General features: G+C 37.6%; 1 protein-coding gene across 7 annotated transcripts; it reads right to left on the bottom strand.

The window, feature by feature from the left end:
• Positions 1-1,581: 1,581 nt before the first annotated feature.
• On the bottom strand, positions 1,582-19,186 carry HELQ (helicase, POLQ like). 7 transcript variants are annotated; one of them, XM_075709333.1, is made up of 18 exons: positions 19,034-19,186; positions 17,890-18,628; positions 17,343-17,532; positions 16,605-16,800; positions 15,476-15,548; positions 14,903-15,000; positions 14,263-14,361; positions 13,419-13,564; positions 12,278-12,517; positions 11,216-11,357; positions 10,813-10,917; positions 10,062-10,281; positions 9,088-9,245; positions 6,915-7,013; positions 6,458-6,631; positions 5,722-5,835; positions 3,436-3,570; positions 1,582-1,745 (listed from the first exon to the last, which is right to left on the bottom strand). In XM_075709333.1, exons 1-18 carry the CDS (start codon positions 19,184-19,186, stop codon positions 1,659-1,661), a joined length of 3,168 nt encoding a protein of 1,055 aa, XP_075565448.1. In that variant the 3' UTR covers positions 1,582-1,658. The 7 variants fall into 7 exon arrangements, with proteins under 7 accessions (XP_075565448.1, XP_075565447.1, XP_075565449.1 ...); XM_075709332.1 differs by having other exon boundaries at positions 16,605-16,805; positions 17,354-17,532; XM_075709334.1 differs by having other exon boundaries at positions 16,605-16,805; positions 17,354-17,532; positions 19,046-19,186.
• Between the last annotated feature and the right edge of the window lie 251 nt (positions 19,187-19,437).

Here is a 19,437-nt window from a genome sequence, read left to right as displayed (position 1 = left end):
GAGAATCATCTGTCCTTTGAAGATAATGCAAGTAAATCAAATTTCATATTATCTATCATTTGGTCAAAATATATCTCAATTAAAAGGGCAAGGCATTAAGAGACAGACTTAGACAACTTCAAGTCATTGCAAATATTGCTTCTGCACTTGAGGGCCAATTATACCCTATTGTTAGAGCCAATTTAACACGTTCTCACGTTTCCAAAACCATTTGTGCCTTAGGCACTTCAGTATGAGTAACAGGATTCCCCTGTGGGCACTGAATCTAGCAGTGGAAATGAATCATACTGCCTCTGAAAAGTGCTGTTTACAAATTCTTGACCTGGATAATACCAAATGCACTCCAATATTTCACTTATCCAAACTTTGTAAGCCACTATGAAGTATCGTAATTATGGTCTTAGAGGCATGTTTCTGCTAAATGAAGGCTTATAAAGAACTTATTCAATTGCTACCTATGATTTCTCTAATGCAAGAGCAAAATGAGCAGTAAACTACTAGCCTTTTCGTCAGTTTTTCACCGTATCTCCTTTCAGTCAAGTGTTCATCCTCTAACAACCCCACTGTTTATCTCTAGAATCCCAACACAGTTAACCTAAGTTGAATGAAAAAGACAGTTTTAACTAAGGCTTATCTTACTTTACTGAAAAGGGACACCTGATTTTACATAGAAATGCCATATTTAAGTGTGTCAGTATACTGGCTACTATAATTTAACCCAGCAGACTGTCACAGCTTTCAAGTCTTTCCTAACATGCAGTGCTCTAACATTGTTACGTACTACGTACCAGCTTGGAAAAGGAGTTTGCTGTATCACAGCTGAAGAAGTTTCAGGCATCTTCAAAACTACTTTCATGAAGCCTAACTTTTTGCTGGAGCAAATCTGGTTCAGATACCTTAATCTTAACTAGTGTGACTGACACGTGCCCATGGAGTCTCAGAACTAAATATGGCTTCTCAAAAATCAGTTCTTCAAGCCTTTGCTAGTCTTTATTAGTCTTCCCATTTAAGCAAGAAATTTAAAAACATTAAAAAAAGTAAACTTGCTGTTTGGAATACTGCTACAGAAATACCCTGAAAGAATTCTCTCAGGGAATTACCAGAGGCTGAATATGAATTTGATATTTGTATCTTTTAACAAGGCTTAAACTAGACATAATTTACAATTTCTGACACAACTCTGGGACAACTTTTGTTATAAATTACAGCTCTATTTCTCTCCTTCCACTAGCTACACCTAGAGTACAGAGATTCTTGCAAGTAGGAACTTTGGAGTAGCTCACTCAAGCACATGTGTCCTAAAGGGAATATCTAATGTAAAGGCATTATTTAACTCAGCTGTGAACCTAAGCTCTAGGCAGAAGTACACACCAGACAGTTAGTCCAGTTCCCAAAGCACTCCTAGGGCTATGTCTAAAACCAGGAATGAATTAAGATCACATCCTTCGATTCCAGCCTATTGCTTAAGAGGTTCATGATCGAAACCTTCAAATGAAGTCAACTTTCCAAGAAACATTCTGAACTCAGAACTGACACAAAATTGAAGTATACAAAAGACATTAAATATTTATTATAATTACAACAGCTTTACACAGGAGAGTTAAAAATTTAAAAATAACCCAATTTTTGGATTCATGATTTTTCTTCATGACAGTTGGTCAGTGGGTCTCTGGGATATCTGTAGGCACCTTTAAGAGTTCTTCAACTTCTTCTTGTAAAGCTTCAGCTTTTTCACTCAGCAGCATCTATAATGGAAAAAAAAAAAACACTAGAAAACAAATACAAGCATTAGCTATAACTGTTAGACAGGTTAAAACACCAATATTTCTTTCCAAACTTGCATCTGGTCTGTAAAAAAAATTTCTGCTGCTGTTCCTGTGGGACCACAGTACCTTTGCCTCAAAGGACTAACATTTTCACAAGTACTATTACCAACATTTTTTACTGTTTAGTGTATTCCCATATGAAAACCACTAACACAAAAATTCATACAGTACACAGCTGGTTTTCTCTGTTCTGCCCTCACATAATACACAAAATTTAACAGAACATAAACAGTTTTGTCTAGAACTATTAACAAGAGCATTTTTAACCTTAAATATTTATTTTCCATGTTGGAATAAACATTTGTGAGTGGTGCCGGTCAAGTTGCCAATTTCCTGCTTTATACAAAACTTCTTACAACAGCATTTTACACCAGACATACAGGACCCCTGATATTAGCAACTGTTCAATCCACTGCCCTGAACTGTTTGCTGCTGGCAGTTGGAGTGTAACTATCCTGCAGTAGCCCATGTAGCATAATAAATGCAAGCACTGTTCTAACTTCCCAGTTAGAGAAAACTCCATCAGTTTTATATCTGAGCATGAGAGTAAGCTAGATTGCTGGATTTAACACTGATGTAGATGAGGAATCTGCATATATCCCTTTCTTTTGGCTCACAGAGCAGCAAAAAAAGCAGTAAGGAGACTACAAGATTAAATGGCCATGACCTTTTTTTAAGCGCATAAATCCCAAAGTTTGTATATTCTCATGGAGTAAAAGTACTAACCAAGACTTTGTTATTGACTACATCATTTCTACAGCAACCACCTGTTCATTTTTTCTAGGCATTCCTTTACTGAAAATTTGCTATTTTAGCAGAATCAAACACAAAGCTGATGCCATTGCAACAGCAAATGACCAATAGAGATTGAGGAGAGAAAATACCACTTGATAAATAAAATGCTTCCTGTATTTTTTGTTTAGGCACAACTCAATGTTTGTTACAGATCCTTTCCCTTGGATTATTTGTGTGTGCCTTAGATGCAGATATTAAGTGAAGGCCCTTCTCATGCATATTCAAAATAGAAAACAGTTAGAAAGCAAAGAATAACAGGGCATGACAAAAGCAACCTAAATAGGTGAGGTTAACCCTATACCTTGTTGGTTTGCATTTCTACAGTCCTGAAAATCCTGTTCTTTTATCACAACCACCACTAGAATTTCTGTAAGGTCACTCCTGAGGTACTGGCAGAACCAAGCATTTCCAGTTATGATGAGTCAGCACAGAGATAATGTAGTCATTTCATTCCCACATTTCATCAGGCAAGCTGTCAAACATTTTCACCCTTTGCTTCCCCTCAGAAAGAGAGCACAACTTTCCACTATCCTGTATACAACAAATTGTTTTAAGAAAAGTTTAAGTTTGCCTATCATTCAGGAGCATGAAGGTCAACAACTGCTCAATTCGTTGCTCTTAACCACCTTAGGTAAATTATATTGTCACGAAAATATTTCAATATATTCTTAACACAGAGCAGTATTTGGATCACAAATATCCACTAATACTTTTACTAGCAAGCTGAATCCTTCACTTTTAATGTCACTCAAACATCAACTTTTGACATACTGAAGTTCTGAAGCAGGTTTTTATAACTTTGTTTCTAACTTACCTTTGCAGAGGAAACTATTTGTTTGGCTTGACGTCGTGACAAGTGCTCAATCATCTTGACCAGAGTTTCTGGATTTGCATTAGCCAAGTGTGCTAAAGTTTTGTATCCTGCATTATAAAGCTGTTTTGCTCGTGCCTGCAAGTCCAAAATTGTGTTAGATTACTAGAACAGGCAATAAGAATTACCATTAAATGCCAATCTCTGCACCAACCTCACACATTTTGTCTTTGCGTATCAATCCAATTCTCTTATGATTTATCTTTCTAAGAACACAAACACTCACTGAGAATCTTTACTGCCCAAATATACAGCTTTACCGCTAAAATTTACCTCCCCATACAAGCTCACCTAGCTCTTAGGAACCCATTCGTCATTATTTCTTCTGAGCCTACATGATACTGACTCTGGCATCCTCTTTTGTTATCATGTTTACTGCATTCACTATCACTGACAGGAATGACTGTCTCACATTCTCTGGAGGTGTCTAAGTGAAGGAAGGGCTGATTTTATCCAAATTTTTTTTTCACAGAATTTTCACAGAACAGAGCTTTCACAAAATTCCAGAAAAGACTGTTTCAAGCTTATAAATAATTTTTTTCCTTTAGTACCACAGTATCTTTTTTATTTCTTCAGTTTTGTGTGAAGTCATGGCTGTGAGCTCACATATACAGGAGAGATTCTCTGGAATGTGACTGCCACCAACGTAAGGGGGTGCACATCATCTGCTTCTCTTAACTTGGTTTGATCCTGTTGCTATGTAAAGTAGCCAGGCAGTATTTGTTTAAGAGAGGGTCTCTGGGCAAACATATCTTTTGCAAAACAAATACTACTGGAACTTTACACAGTTTAAATTAAAATGCATTTCTACACTAGTAGTGGAGTAATTTAGCATATCCAGGGCTTTAGTGTCCTGAGTTATGAAATAATACCCATTTGATGAGCAAGTGTTACACCTCCAAAACATTTGGTCAATTACCTCTTGTTTTTTTCCCCCCTCAATTCTTTTAAAGACAACAAGGAATAGAAAGGCATTTATTTGATGGCTTTTTTTTTTTAGCATCCAACAGGTAATGGCTTACAATATATTTTCCTCCATGGTAACTGAGGACTATACATGTTCATTGATGAGAAGTAAGTGTCATTAATTTCACCAAAATAACCACTAATTGCCAGCAAATATTTTCTGTGCTCTACTTGGCTGTTACATGCACAGCATGACCAATGGTGCAGAATCTTTCCCCGCTAATGACTTAAATCTCATGAAAAGCTTTTAGATTGCTTTGAAAACTGTGCAAGTAAGTGTGCAGAAAAAAATTCTCTTTACTACAGTAACCTTAAGATTGATTTTATAATTTCCACCACAGAAATCTAAGCAAATCATATCTGTTCAAGATGACAATCTACCTGCTACAAATATCAGCTGCCAGTATAGTTTTAACTCTAGTGCAGAAGTACCTTGCTTACAGCAATAATTTAAGAGTCATCTTTAAAATACACCTTCAGCAGAATCATACTGTCCAGGCTGTTTTTGCCCTTACACAGAAATGCTCCCATATGGAGTGAGCCATGAAAAAAAGACTATTTACCTTTTGCATCCAAATCAGAAAATCCGATATATACAAAAAACCATTAGGCTCTAAGTCTTCATCGTTGTTTAGCTTCTCAGAAGAAAACCTTACTGCCACTAAATGCAATGGTTTGCTGACAAACTGATTCTACAATAGGCTGGACTGGCAAGTTAGATCATTTTGCAAAGAGGTCCAGTGATTACTTATAACCTTGCACTGAAGCCCAAAAAGATTTTCTACTTTAATAGGAGTCTTCGATTCAGAGACCGGTGACATTTCTTATTTAAAATATATGCAGCACTGCAAGTGATTGTAAAAGCCTAATTTCCCAATAGGACTTCATATATTTCTGTGAGGATCTTCTAACTTAACTAAATATCTAAATTCTTATTCCTCTTTACTCCCATGAACTGAAGTCCTTACCACAAAAGAAACCTGGACTCTGTTTTCCAACCAAGTATACAGCTAAATTATTGTCCAAATACAGCATTTTCTCTGTTGCTGTGGTAGCAGCCAGAAGAAAAACATCATTGGCTCCAGCTTACATTTCCTCAACAGACCACTTTTTCCCCAGCCTCCAGAATGGTTGTGGGATACCTGTACCATGCCAAATTCTCAATAAAAAACTAGCTTGGTCTTCCAGATATACTTGAAAGGCACAGTAACATTTAGCATACAAGTTTACATCGAAAAATCTCACAAAGCCAGGTTTACCAACCTCTAGAACCCCTGCCACCTCCATCAGAGGGATGAGTTCTGTCTTAACACAGTATGTCAACTGCTTGGTAAGTTCTGTCAGCAAGGCTTTATAAACCCAGAATTCTTCCAATTCCTGCAGAGACAAAGATCACTAAAAATCAGATCCAAAGTTCTGCATCTGGGGGGTACGACTGATAAAAGCTCTGCTACAGCAACAAGCATATATTTGGCTTTTAGACAGGGGAAGCACTATTATCTCCAGTTATCCTTTCAGCTAGTTGCAGAGTTGTATTCAGCACTCTTCAGCTGAACATCCCAAAGTTGGGGCAGTTCTGAAAGATAAGCAATGCATTATTTCTATAGAGGGGGGAAAAAAAAAAAACCCTCACACAAGAGAACAAGCCAAGCCAGCTGTTTTCCTGAGATGACATTCCACAACCAGATGGCCTGATTTCCAAGAGAAAGGTAAAATTGTCAATTATTTCACCAACAGCACTGACACTGATCAGTGCCCTGTACAGTTTGTATATTTTCACATTCTCAGTGCATAAAGCTTACTTTTAATATAAGAAATATCACTGCACGAGCATGCTTTTCGGAACAGGAAAAATAATTTTGAACAGGAAATGTGAAAGAAGTTTTGCACAGGACAGATGAAAGACAACACCTGTGTTCAGTTCTAATGTAAGAGAACAAAAATCCAGATTTTGCAAAACTAACCCAAAGAATTTATTGAAATTCATTTAACACACTACCTCACAGAAATGTAGAACACAGGAGGCAAATGAGGCAGCAGAATTAAGGAGATTTTGCACATATCCTCGGGACATATTAAATTTCTCTGAAACGTTCCATATATTGGTCTCTTTCAGTAGGGTATAAAGGACAAACGACAGGTAGAGCCTGTTTACCACGGCACTGTCCACATTCTAGGAATAAAGCAAGTTAGAATTCAGAGACAATACCATATTCAAGATATTCTGTTAGTGCTACAAGGAAATTCTTTTAGTCTCTACTCCTTCACATCTCTAAAACATGTCTATATTATACCCAGAGACATTAAACATTAAGAAAACTAACAAACAAGGTTAACAGAACCTTAATAAGTAGAACAGTAATAAAGAACACTAGCAGAAAAATAATCTAGAATTCGTAAATAATCAAATGAAATGACTAAACTGTCATCTTAGGTATGAGAAATCTCCAGCCTACCTTTCTGATGGCTTGACCAGAAGCCTTTTTTGTAATAAAGCTTTCGGGTACTCCCACAACATCAGCTACTTTTTGCTCTGCTGCACTTAACTGGTTGAACTAAAATAAGATTTTAGGAAGAATATTCAGGTATTATAGAAAACAAGTCTGTTACACGAAGTGAAACAATGTTTTTCAATATCTCTATATAGTACTTAGCCACTAGACTAGTACTATAGTCACTAGACACAGTCAGAACTGCAGCTTCTTTGCCTACTTGTTTGATTTATCTGTAACTGTCCACCTCTGAATGCCACATTTTAACAAAATTAAATAGAATTTAGTGCTACCCCTAGCATGGAACACTTTACAGAAAAGGGAATAGTTGAATTATGGGTGGATCTTACAGAGCGTGCAAGACTAGGATAAGGGCTGTGCTGCTAAGGCTGACATAAGCATAGTAGTCTGTAGGAAGGTATTGGTCACCATGTAATAGTTGCAATCATGGCTGGAGTTAAGCATTGGACTCAGATATCAAAGAAAGATTATGACTTAACATTCTCTAATGGATTTCAGTCCCTAAACTACATATTAAATGAGTGAGCATCAGAAAGTAAACATGGCTCTTGATTAAATTAACAGTGGTTTTCTTGCAAGACTACAATGATGTGGTTACCTATAACTAGTTTATAGGAAAGTCTTGTTTTAACCAGACTCTCTGGTGATGGCAAGGCTGGCACCAAGGTTAGAGTCAGGATTTGGAGTACTGGCAACTCAAGAGCAGAGAGTAGTGGTGAACGGAGTTAAATCCAGTTGCTGGACAGTCACGAGCAGTGTTCCCCAGGGCTGTTTTGGGGCCACTCTTGTTCAATATCTTTATCAACGATCTGGATGAGGGGATTGAGTGTGCCCTCAGTAAGTTTGCAGATGACACCAAGCTGGGTGGGAGTGTCAATCTGCTCAAGGGCAGGAAGGCTCTGTAGAGGGACCTGGACAGGCTGGACCCATGGGCCGAGGCCAACTGTATGAGGTTCAACAAGGCCAAGTGCCGGGTCCTGCACTTCAGTCACAACAACCCCATGCAATGCTACAGGCTTGGGGAAGAGTGGCTGGAAAGCTGCCTGGCCAAAAAGGACCTGGGGGTGCTGGCTGACAGCTGGCTGAACATGAGCCGGCACTGTGCCCAGGTGGCCAAGAAGGCCAACAGCATCCTGGCTTGTATCAGGAATAGTGTGGCCAGCAGGAGCAGGGAGGTGATTGTCCCCCTGTACTCGGCACTGGTGAGGCTGCACCTGGAATACTGTGTCCAGTTTTGGGCCCCTCAATACAAGAAAGACATTGAGGCGCTGGAGTGTGTCCAGAGAAGGGCAACAAACCTGGTGAAGGGTCTGGAGCACAGGTCTTATGAGGAGCAGCTGAGGGAACTGGGATTGTTTAGTCTGGAGAAGAGGAGGCTGAGGGGTGACCTTATCGCTCTCTACAACTGCCTGAAAGGAGGTTGTAGTGAGGTGGGTGTTGGTCTCTTCTCCCAAGTAGTTAGTGATAGGATGAGAGGAAATGGGCTCAAGCTGTGCCAGGGGAGGCTTAGATTGGATATTAGGAAAAATTTCTTCACGGAAAGGGTAGTCAAGCATTGGAACAGGCTGCCCAGAGAGGTGGTGGAGTCACCATCCCTCAAGGTGTTCAAGAAACAGGTAGACGTGGCACTTTGGGACACGGTTTAGCGGGCATGGTGGTGTTGGGTTGATCATTGGAATGATGATCTTAGAGGTCCTTTCCAATCTTAATGACTCCTAGTTTTTCCTTTCATTGTAAATGATCCGGCCACCAAGCCAGGAGGCATGGGGTTGCTACGCTACCCTTAATTGGTTTAGTGGTGGACTTGGTAACATTAGGTTAATGGTTGGACTGGATGATCTTAAAGGTCTTTTCCAACGTAAACGATTCTATGATTCTATGTATTTCATGCCATTGTTTCCCCCAAACAAGGTCAAATATAGATGCAAGAGAATGTAGATTTTTATGCAATACAGGAAAGCACTTCTGCTCCGTGACTGAAAATAAAACAGCATATCTTAACTTTTCATCAAATCGTTACCCCACTATCTACATTTCCTATGTGTATAAACTTACTTAAAATTTAATAAGCAGAATTACTATATGCCCCAATGTATGTTTGCTAGTAAATTCTCACCTGTCTTAAGTATATCATCCAATCTGGGCTACAGTTAGAAGTCATATCATACGGAGTTGCCAGATACAGAAGATGAAGATTGCTCTCAAGAATCAGCCCTTCCAAACCTTTCTTCAATTCTCTGTAAAGAAGATTGCAGTATGCCAAGTCTATAGATCCTATAATAAGCACACAATGTATTGCAATTTTAAACAGACATACAGAGTTAAGTGTAATAGATTTTGACACAGAATCAGTATTTCCTTTATCCTCCACAAAAGCTTGTTATGCCATCTGAATTGAAGAGAAATAACTATAACCTGGATAATTGCTCTAACCTAAAATGAGAGTGAAACAGAACTGAGGAAAGGCAGTCACCTACTTCTCCATGTATTTGTGTTCTGTGTGTGGTTTTTGGCATGCTTGTGAATTGCCTTGGCTTTAATGATATCCTGGAACAATCTCATAGATGGAAAGAATCTTTCAGAGATTCATCCTGTTCCAACTGCATTCCATATCCCATATCTTTACACTATGACAGGAGAACAGAACTTCTTGATATACTCTCTATTACAATTGGTCTACATGCCATATGCTTCCTTTCCCTCTAAAGCTTCCCTCTAGGTCAAGAAATCCCCCTGTTCACAATACCTGTTCATAGCAACGAATTATAAAATGAGATCACGAGCCATTTTGATTACAATCACTCAATCAAATCTTTAAATAATTTTTTGGGGGGTACAGTTCTGGTTTTACTCCCATTGTGACCAATGTTATTACACTTAATTCCCATCATGTTCAGTCAAGCACTACTTGTTCATTCCCATTTTCACTCCAGCACATAATTTAGTAATCAGAACTGTCTCTCTACAACTTGTTTTTTCATTGCAGTTTCAGACTGAGGATGGGAAAACATACTGAATTGAGGTAAGGCTGAGATGAAAGGGTTTGTTGAAATAAAGATTATAATAAGAATAATAAAAAAAAAATCTTACCTTTATATGTAGCTTTACCCAACGGTGTGACTGTTAGTGTACATCTGGAATTGTGGTCCTTCTCAGATATTCTTCCTTCCAGAAGTCCTTTTCCTATTAGATTTTCTAGCCCATCTTTAATTATCTCTGAGAGGCTCTTCTCTTTAGACAGCAGCTGCTGCTGAACACCCAGCAATGTACTGCGCATAAAATCTTCAACTTCCTCATGGGTAACTGCTATCTGCATCAGTTTTGCAAGTGATTAGCATGTTTAAAGGTGTCATTTCACACAACACATTTCATAAGGTATATGAAAAAATTTACCGAATAGAGAAGCAGTTTGATATCCTGTTAATGTGTTTCTACAGAAATACGTGACAACAAACAGAATGACAGTCTATGACAGATCCAACAGAACTGCTCTCCATTTGTTGTTATTCTAGCTACTGCATCATGTTAATTTGTTTCCACTGTTTCTATTTGTATTTTGAATCGAGCATCAGAAATTGAAATACTATTAATACTGTAATGTATCATAAGGTAGATATAATTTTGAATTTTACACATAAGGAAATTGTCATGTTACATGATTACTTGATAACCCAGTTAAAAAGACTAATCAAATCCTTGTCCTTCTTATCTGATTAGAAGCTGTTCTGAACTTGTAAGCCAATCTGTTTACAAAGTCTGTTTTTTCTATAGAATCTATATATAAGATTTTCTTTGCATTCCCAAGCACTTAAGTTACCCACAGAGAAGAGTTAACTGATACCTTCAGTCCAATCAAAGATAACAACAGGCTCTGCATTCCCTTGGTCAACTCCAGCAGAAGATTGCTGTAACAATTCTCCAAAGGACTGTTAACTAAATCCCGAACCTAATAAGAACAAGAAATATATTAGTTCAGGGAAAATATTTATGCACTAGTTTTACACTTCTAAAAATACTGATATGCGTGAATCAGCTTATAAAGCAAATAAGTGTAGATATCTAGACTTTAGAGTTCAAATCTGAAAACAAACCACATAAAGGTAGTTCATAAGTATTATTACATAAGTCAAATACTTGCATCATTAAGAAGTGAACAAAAATTAAGCTAGGCAGCTCAGCTCCACCTGTTTATCCCACCAGCTTAATCCAACAATTTAAATTACCAACAGCTTTGTAAAAATTACCAAGTGTTTGTCTTTTTCTTGCACTATGAGAATACTTTCTCCAGCACTGTCAATACCAGCTCGACCAGCTCTGCCAATCATTTGTTTATACTGGTTCTTCTTCAGGAAGTCATTAGCAACATAAGGAGCTCTAAGAATAACCCTATAAAGAAGTCTTTATTAAGTTATGTTTTATATTAAAATTACTGAAGCAGCAATAAAATTTTACAATGCATTCTTTATATACGCCCCTTCCTTAGCAATTAATAAAAATCAAATGTACCTGTTTGAACAGATGCGTAAATTAACCAGGAAAACATTTAACAATTTAAGGTTTATTGAATGATAAGCCATGCTTATTATGTTTAGCAGAATCTTTGGAACTAGTCTTTACATCTACTCAAAGGCCTGGGTTTAAGAGTGAAAATTACTGAGATATAAAATAAACCCTACTAAAAAACATAAGCAACACTGACCATACATCAGTTATGCTGAAAAGACAACACTTGTCTGTGTGAATCTCTTTTCTCCTCTCAGATTTGTTATTCCAACATACATGCACACAAAACTGGATTCTTAGCAGTCTTTGGTCATACAGAGTATGGCAGCCATATCATCAGCACTTGTGTAAGAAAAGGTAACACATTTTTGTGTTAACACATATTCAAACTATATCTCCTTGGGAAAGATATTGGGTTTTAATTGGTTTTTTTTTTTTTTTTAAACACAATTTAAACACTGTTCTTAGGACAGTATCTAAAGGAACCACCATGAATTCCTTATTCTTCTGGATAACATTACTAAAAAACTGAAGCATTTCCTCAAGTTATTAAAATTTCCTTAATTGATTTAGGTAAGTGCTCTTCAACTATGCATTCTGAGCGACTTGCTACTGATTCACATTTCCTATGTAAAAACTTTGCAGTCTTGTGTCCCGAGTTGAACACAAATTCCTTATGCTTCAAATTTGCCAGTAAAAGCAGAAACACACTTTAAATAGCACTGATATTTCCAACTTATTAAAGCAATTTTTTTACAAAGCAAAAATCAATGCCAACAATGAAATATGTTTCAGTTACCAACCTTCTAGCTGGCAGGTTGACTCCAGCAGCTAAAGTAGCTGTGCAAGCAAGCAGACACAGGACACCTGCAGAATATGCTTCCTCTATACTTTTTCTTTCATCATTTGTAAGGCCACTATGGTGATAGGCTATACCAAAAGGGATTGTCTGCTTCAGAACAGGACAGATACTTCCATTTCCAATAGTCTTTAGGTTCTTGACAAGATCTTGTTTCTCTTTCTCCCTGTGAGCTTTAAATTCTCTTGGAGGAGGAAAAGCATTTCTTCAGACTTTGATCAATCATTAACTACTTAAAAAAATAACCAACACCAAGATACATGCTTACTGTCTATTTCTGTTTACTATCCATTCCTCTAACACCTAGGTTGGATAAATACTTATGTCCAGTAACTTTAAAATAGCAATACACAGGAGACTGATTCAGTTGCAACAGAACTCTTTTCTTGTTTGTAAGCACAAGTACAGAAGGGAGCAAGTACTGACTAGGCATGGGTATCGAGTGCACTGAAGAAAGGAAACAAGGCTACTATCAGCTCATAGTGAAGATTATAGCTACATCAAAAATGGTTTCAATTTTGATTTTCAGTTTTTGTTTATTTTAATATAATTTCTTCCTACATAAAATTTAACTTTGCTAGACCATTATGAGTTCATCAAATCACATTTAAATGAAACCAAACGCAAGACTTACTTTCTTTATTAACCAAGCCTGGTTTAGATTTTATAACTTATATTCACAAAGTAGGTATGGAACAGAGATACTCAAATCAACTAGTAACCTACATGATCAAATACCAGGCCATAGAGAAAATGTTTGTCTTCTAAGCTTGCAGAGACCAGTGCCAAAGGGGCACAAGGTTAGACTAATTTAGCATGCTTTTCCGTTTTTAATAATTTGTCCTCTAATAATCATTTTTTCAACTAGTTTGTTTAAAAACTAAGAATTTTTTTTTTTTTAAACATCTGTTTAGTGAACGTTGAGCAGTTTGCTATCATTTATACAGCTAGCAACTTCACATGATTCCATACGCAAGTATTTACTTCTGATCACCAGGGAAAGTCACTTGCAAACTAGTGAAGATAAATGCTAGGTTCTGACCGATTATTCCATATATAATTAAAAAATCATGACAGAAACTTACTTTTTGAGGTACTTGCACACCATTAAAGCCACATTTTCACAGTTCTTTTTAGTGGGACAAAAGATTAAGCAGGAATATTTAGGAATAACTTCCGTAACCAGTGCAATGATGTGGTCAGGATCTGCCTTCTCCAGATTACTAGAATACTATCATAAACACAGATTGACAAACATTTAAACTTAGAAATTAAGTCATAAACTAAGTATTCAGTACTTGTTCTCAACCTTTGCTAGAATACTCCCATTTGCTTTAATGTGGCGTAATTGCAAGAAGTTGTAGGATAAGCTTTTCTCCCAATCCTCACTTGAAAGAGTTTATTAACACATTTAGCTTGAACTGAGGGATACGTGGATGTAAGAATCAAATGCTTTGCTTTTTCCCCTTAATACTTCTTTTAGCAACACCATAGTGATGTTACTTATGCTACTGACAGTCTACTATAACACACATTTTTCTTTTTAAAGGTTGAAATGAATCCCTACAAGGCAGTAATAAGCCAATAAACCCGCCAAAAAGATGTCGTCTTTCAGTATTGTCTACGAGTGATCAACTGTTGAGAAAATCTACTCAAAAACATAAAGCACTGGGTATCTGGAATACTCAAACCCATTGCTTTTCAGACGCCTACCATAAAATGTGGTAAAGAAGTGAAAATCAAGTTAAGCATTCAGTATTTTAAAGGCCTTTTTCCTCCCCAAAGCCTACCATTTTCTTTCTCATAGGTATTACAAACAAACTATCCTGTTTAAGCAGTTTCTTTGGTAAAAGCTCTGTAAACAAATCAGTGTAAAACAATACATTTCATATCTATAGTTCAAAGAAACTATAAGCACTTCAGTTTTACCCTGAAATTAAGGAGACGTGAAAAAGTAAAGCCATTTTCTGTTTTGCTGTCAACCGCATAAATCGTGTCTCGTATCTTTACGTATTCCTTTAATTCTACCTAGGAAGATATAAACCGTAAACAGAAACGTTAGTTAAATTACCAAGTCTTCTCTAAAGATTAAGCTATTACTGATATACAGCTAACGTTTTTTTGAGCATCACATTTTGTATACATACATACTTGCATCCAAACAAGCATGCACTCTACCCCATGAAGAATTTTTAAAAAAGTTGTTTTAATTTTCTGCCTTGAGAAAGCATCGAGTTATAACGAAGAATATGACAAATGTATCCCATGAACTACTCATAAACCACTGTCATGACAGCATTCAAGCACCAGTAGTACAGATTCTAGTTATATCAAATGAACCATAATGGTTTATCACAGTAGCTGTGATTTAGAAATTGGACAATATAAAGGTACTTGCATTTGTGCACTTAAAAGTGCATATGCTATTTATTGTATTGGTACAATTGCAAGCAGTAGCAGGCATTATATTACATTACACCATGAAATTAAACACAAAAGCTGTGATATGATGCTCTAATTTTAAAGCCAAATATCTTCTTTACTAGTTTAGGGTATCTTGTATACAGACCGGTCTAAAATTACTAGTATAATACTCCGCTTGCAGGAATTTCTGCAGGTCTCCAGCGTTATTTAAAGTTGCGCTCATTCCAATGATTTGCGTGTTTTCTGTAAAACGGAAGACGATTTATTGCCAGGTTCACAATTTTTAACATTTCTGCTCAGTATTTAATTCATAAGCCTGCTTCTTCATTGTTAGTCTTTTTAAATACCGAAATAGCAGGTTTGAAGGGGGATATAGCTAAGAAATATTACCTGAGACGTAAACATAAAAAAGGAATCCTTCTCTATACAAGCATTTAATTGGAATGGCTAAGGGGCTCCTACGAAGAAATGGAAGACATTTGACAATACTCAGGATTTCTCAGAGAAGTAGTAGCAAAAAAGCTTCAAAAACACCCAGCCCATCATTACAGGGTCAACTGACCTACACTTACATGAGTAAACAGTTACTGCATGGAGTCATGCCATGTTTTTCAGAAGCAGCCAGAACACCACAAATCCAGAAAGCAAAAATATGACTTCTCTCTAGAGATGCCAGCACTACAATACTTTAATAACATTAACTGCAACCATGACTTACTACTGGTGTAAAGAATTTTCGCAAGAGTAATTTCCAGTGTTGCTCCACGACTTCCCTCACCAAGCATATGCAACTGCACACAGAAGGGAAAAAGAAAATGCAAGAATATTACTGAGTTAAGAGTATTTCTATAAAAAAAACCCCAAAATTATGTAGTCCTAAACAAATATTACAGGAATGTCTTTGTTGGACTTCCTCATTGATATCCCTCTACTAAATTTTGTCTGCTAAGCTCCTTCCAGAAATCTAGCCTCACTGAAATGGAAAAAGAGACCCAAGAGCAAAAGTAGATGACAGGATTTACCTTCCATTTAATGAGACCATAACTGACACAGTTAACTTCTGACAGTAAACAGTCAGTGTAGAGATCTTTATATTAACCAGCCTAAAGCAATTTTAAACAAACCACGTTTTAAGCAACACTTACAGTGGAAGTTATAAAAAAATTTCTAGCAGCCAGCTAATTCCAGAAAAAGCAGAACTTAATTCTTAAGGTGCCTTCTGTTTAGAAGCTACTGTATTAAAGTAAGGTCAGTCAGCCTGAAGCATTCTATGAATTAAAACACCCTTGTTAGATGTTATACATGTGATTCAATCCCACAATCAACCCTTAGTAGTACAACTCAGCCACACCGCTAAAAACCAGAAAAGGAGGCAATTCTCACAGTCAAATGTTATTTGATTTTTTTTTTTTGTTAAACGTTTCATTTAGGCATTATTAATACCAGATGCAAAGTCTCACGGTTTCACATGTAGGAGTTCAGTTCTAGGATTCATAAAATGCTTTCCATATAATTAAAATTATTTATGTTTTTTCTAATCTATTAGAGATGTCTAATTGACAAGTAGTTACTAAGTAATTCGCCATCAACCACTAACGCAGTAGATCTCTCAATATAGAATCTATTGTCCTGATATAGCAACAAATGCTTCAGTTAAAGAAAAATAACTTTCAGTATTACAGAATTATGTACCAATGCAGAAAAAAAAAACTAGTTAAGTAGTAATAATTTCATGATAAACACACATAGCAAAATCAAGTAATCAAAAAACTGCTCTTTGCTAATAATTGCATAGTAGAAATATAAAAAGTTGCATATTATAGATCTGAGTAAATCCTGCAGCATACCTCATCTACTGCAACCAGACCGAGGTCATCAATTCTTTCTGTTTCAATTAAGGAATTCACTAGAGCATGTCCTTTTTCTATAGTAGCAATGTAAAGAGACTTTTTTATTCTTCTCTTGATTGGTGGAAACCTTCCTTTACTTCCTGCATATTCTTCAACCAGGAAACCCAATTCTATCCCAAAACTTGATAAACCCCTAACCTGTAAAAAAGGAAAGATCAGAGAACAAACTCAAGCTCATTCTGGATTTCAGATCTGTCTCAAGAACTCAACATGCACATAACCAACCCACACCACAATCAACTGTTTGAGTCAGTGAAAACATACTAGCTATGACTACCTTTTCCAATTGCAAAGCTGAAGTGTTTACAAATATTATCAAGCTTGGGTTACATCTGTTCTCTAAAATTAACTTTTCCTTTATATCAAAAAAAATTAGTTTTTATTTCAAGACCATTTCTTTAGCAAGTTGGGCAGAACAGCTCTAAGACTGCAGAACTATACATAACATTGCAAAAACCTATTATTGCAAAATTCAGCACACTTCACTTTATAACTCAGCGTCTTCACCTCACAATTTAAGTCTGTTTTATTATGAAATTACAGAGCCCCAGGAGCAGCGTTTAGGAGAGAAGTCACTCACTTCCCACGCCATTTACAAAAATCATGAAGTTTGCTAAAATTAAAACCAGCCAAGTAACAAGGCATATCAGAAAAGGTAAGCAGTAGCAGAAACACTGTATCCAGACCTTTTCTTGGACAATGGCAACATATGGCAGAATCATCAGAACATCCTTCTGCCTGCAGAGTAATTCTTGGAGAATTATTATTTCAGCTACAAGTGTTTTTCCACCACTGGTTGGCAATGAGTATATTAAGTTCTTTCTTTGCTGTAGAGATTCTAACATTAAGCACTCATGCTGCCATTCTGCAAATTAAAAAAGAATTATTAGTAACCCCCAGGGGCATGTTAATCAGTATCAAAATGCTTGTGTTTCATACAGAATACTTTAAGCCTAGTGGTTGAGAGTTTTTCTTCAATAAACCACTAAAAGCTTTCAGTGATCAAGCCTTCCAAAGTATTCTATAAGCCATATCAACCTTGCCTACCCATCTAAAAAAAAAAAAACCCAAAATAAGGACTTAATAAAACAAAACAACCACTTTCCAACATAGTTTACATGAAATATTACCTTAACTTAAATATTTTAACAGTGTAATGGGTAGAACAGGCTATATTTCACTAGCAATTTTTTTTTTTTCAACAGACCACTAGTTACATTACCATAAAGCATTTCAATCCCTCGAAATTGTCTGAATAGATCTTTAACTTTGCTAGGTAATCCATAAAAAGGGCCTATATCAACAGAAGAAGATTCAATAGTTTTCCTAGCAACACAAATCTCTTCAGATAAAACAGCTTCTTTAAGCTGCTTGGTCTTAGAGACCTGCAGAGTCGGGGCTTTAGCATTTCCAGTCATAGCACTTTTCAGATGATCTTTAAGACTCTCAGATTTAAATAAATCACACTTAGAGTCTGAGGAAAAGTCAGCAGGTCTGTTCCTGTGTTCAGCATCAGGACAAAAAGATGAAGGACTCCTGATTTTGTCCGAGGAAGAATTCACACATTTATTCCTCCTTTCTGAGACTGAAGATGGTCTAGAAGCAGAAGAAAGTTCATCCATTTTCTCAAAATATAAAAGCTGTGATGATGGCAAGTCATCCAAAATAAATTCAGTTGGTTCTTGACTGCTATCCACCAGGTCATTTTCATTCATTTGGAGAGCATCCTCTTTGTCAGCTTTAAGGATAACCACATTTTCTGAAGTAGAAAAATTATCTTTTTTTTTGTGGTGACTTCCTGACTGAAAATTCCCAAGTACGATTTCTCCAGCTGCTCTAACATCTGTATTTTTATCCTGCAGGTATTTGTGCTCTATATCATCAACTTGAGCTAGCAAAGAATCATTTCCATAAAAGCTGTCATAGTCCCCAAACATATCTTCTTCACTATCATTACTACACTGTAAAAACAAAACAGTAAGTATTAATACTCCAAAGTAATACCAATGAAGGCAGCGTAACTTATACAGCACATACATCAGATACAAGTCATTTAAGTCTTCCCCAACTTAAGAAAGTTAAGTGTTTTTCTGATGTTGTGTGTGAGGAAAACCTAGCTTGACTTCTAAAGGAATGCATGCTTTAACTCAGTGAAACCTGAGCTACGAGTAGACACGATGCCTGCACAGCTACTTGGTAGTGATGAATTTTTTTAAAGTCAAAACGCATCCCCCCTCATACAAAGCAAGGCCCTCCCCGATCAACGTCACGCAGGCTCGGCCTGGCCCAAGCCACCCTCCCAGGCGGAGCCCCCCCGCCTCGACAGCCAGCCCCAGCAGCCTGCCCGCACCCCGCCATCCCCGCACCGGGGTCTCCGCCGGGGGCCCCTCGCCACCGGAGCTCGCTCTCTTGCGAGCCACCGGCGAGCAGACGGCGCTAGGCTGCACCGGGGCCCGGCTCCGCTTGCCGACAGAGCCGGGGCGGCTCTTCCTCCGCACCGCCAGACCGGGCTCGGCCATCACCGCCGCCCCATGGGGCCGGGGCCAGGCATCAGCCTCCACCCTAACGCCGGGGCTGCGAGGAAGCGGTGCGGAGACCGTCACGGCCGCAGCAGGGCACGGCGAGGGTCGGCCGAGCCGCCAGAGGAAGACGGGAGCGCCATGGGGTGAGCAGAGACCCGCCGCCGCTACCAACGTCACTTCCGCTTCCGTCAACGAGCAACTAAAATTAAGCGACCGGGCAGCGGCCAATCGCCTGCCTCAAGTAAGGC

This window comes from Pelecanus crispus, chromosome 4 (assembly GCF_030463565.1).
Source record: "Pelecanus crispus isolate bPelCri1 chromosome 4, bPelCri1.pri, whole genome shotgun sequence".
NCBI lineage: Eukaryota > Metazoa > Chordata > Aves > Pelecaniformes > Pelecanidae > Pelecanus > Pelecanus crispus.
This window is presented reverse-complemented; position numbering and strand designations above follow the sequence as displayed.

Excerpts from the sequence above, each read along its gene's own strand:
- HELQ (XM_075709333.1), bottom strand. The coding sequence starts at position 19,186 with ATGGCCGAGCCCGGTCTGGCGGTGCGGAGGAAGAGCCGCCCCGGCTCT. Across the intron at positions 13,565-14,262 it reads CACGTCTCCTTAATTTCAGG|TATTCTAGTAATCTGGAGAA; the intron begins GTAAAACTGAAG and ends TGTTTATGATAG. Across the intron at positions 9,246-10,061 it reads GGGTAAAGCTACATATAAAG|GATCTATAGACTTGGCATAC; the intron begins GTAAGATTTTTT and ends TGCTTATTATAG.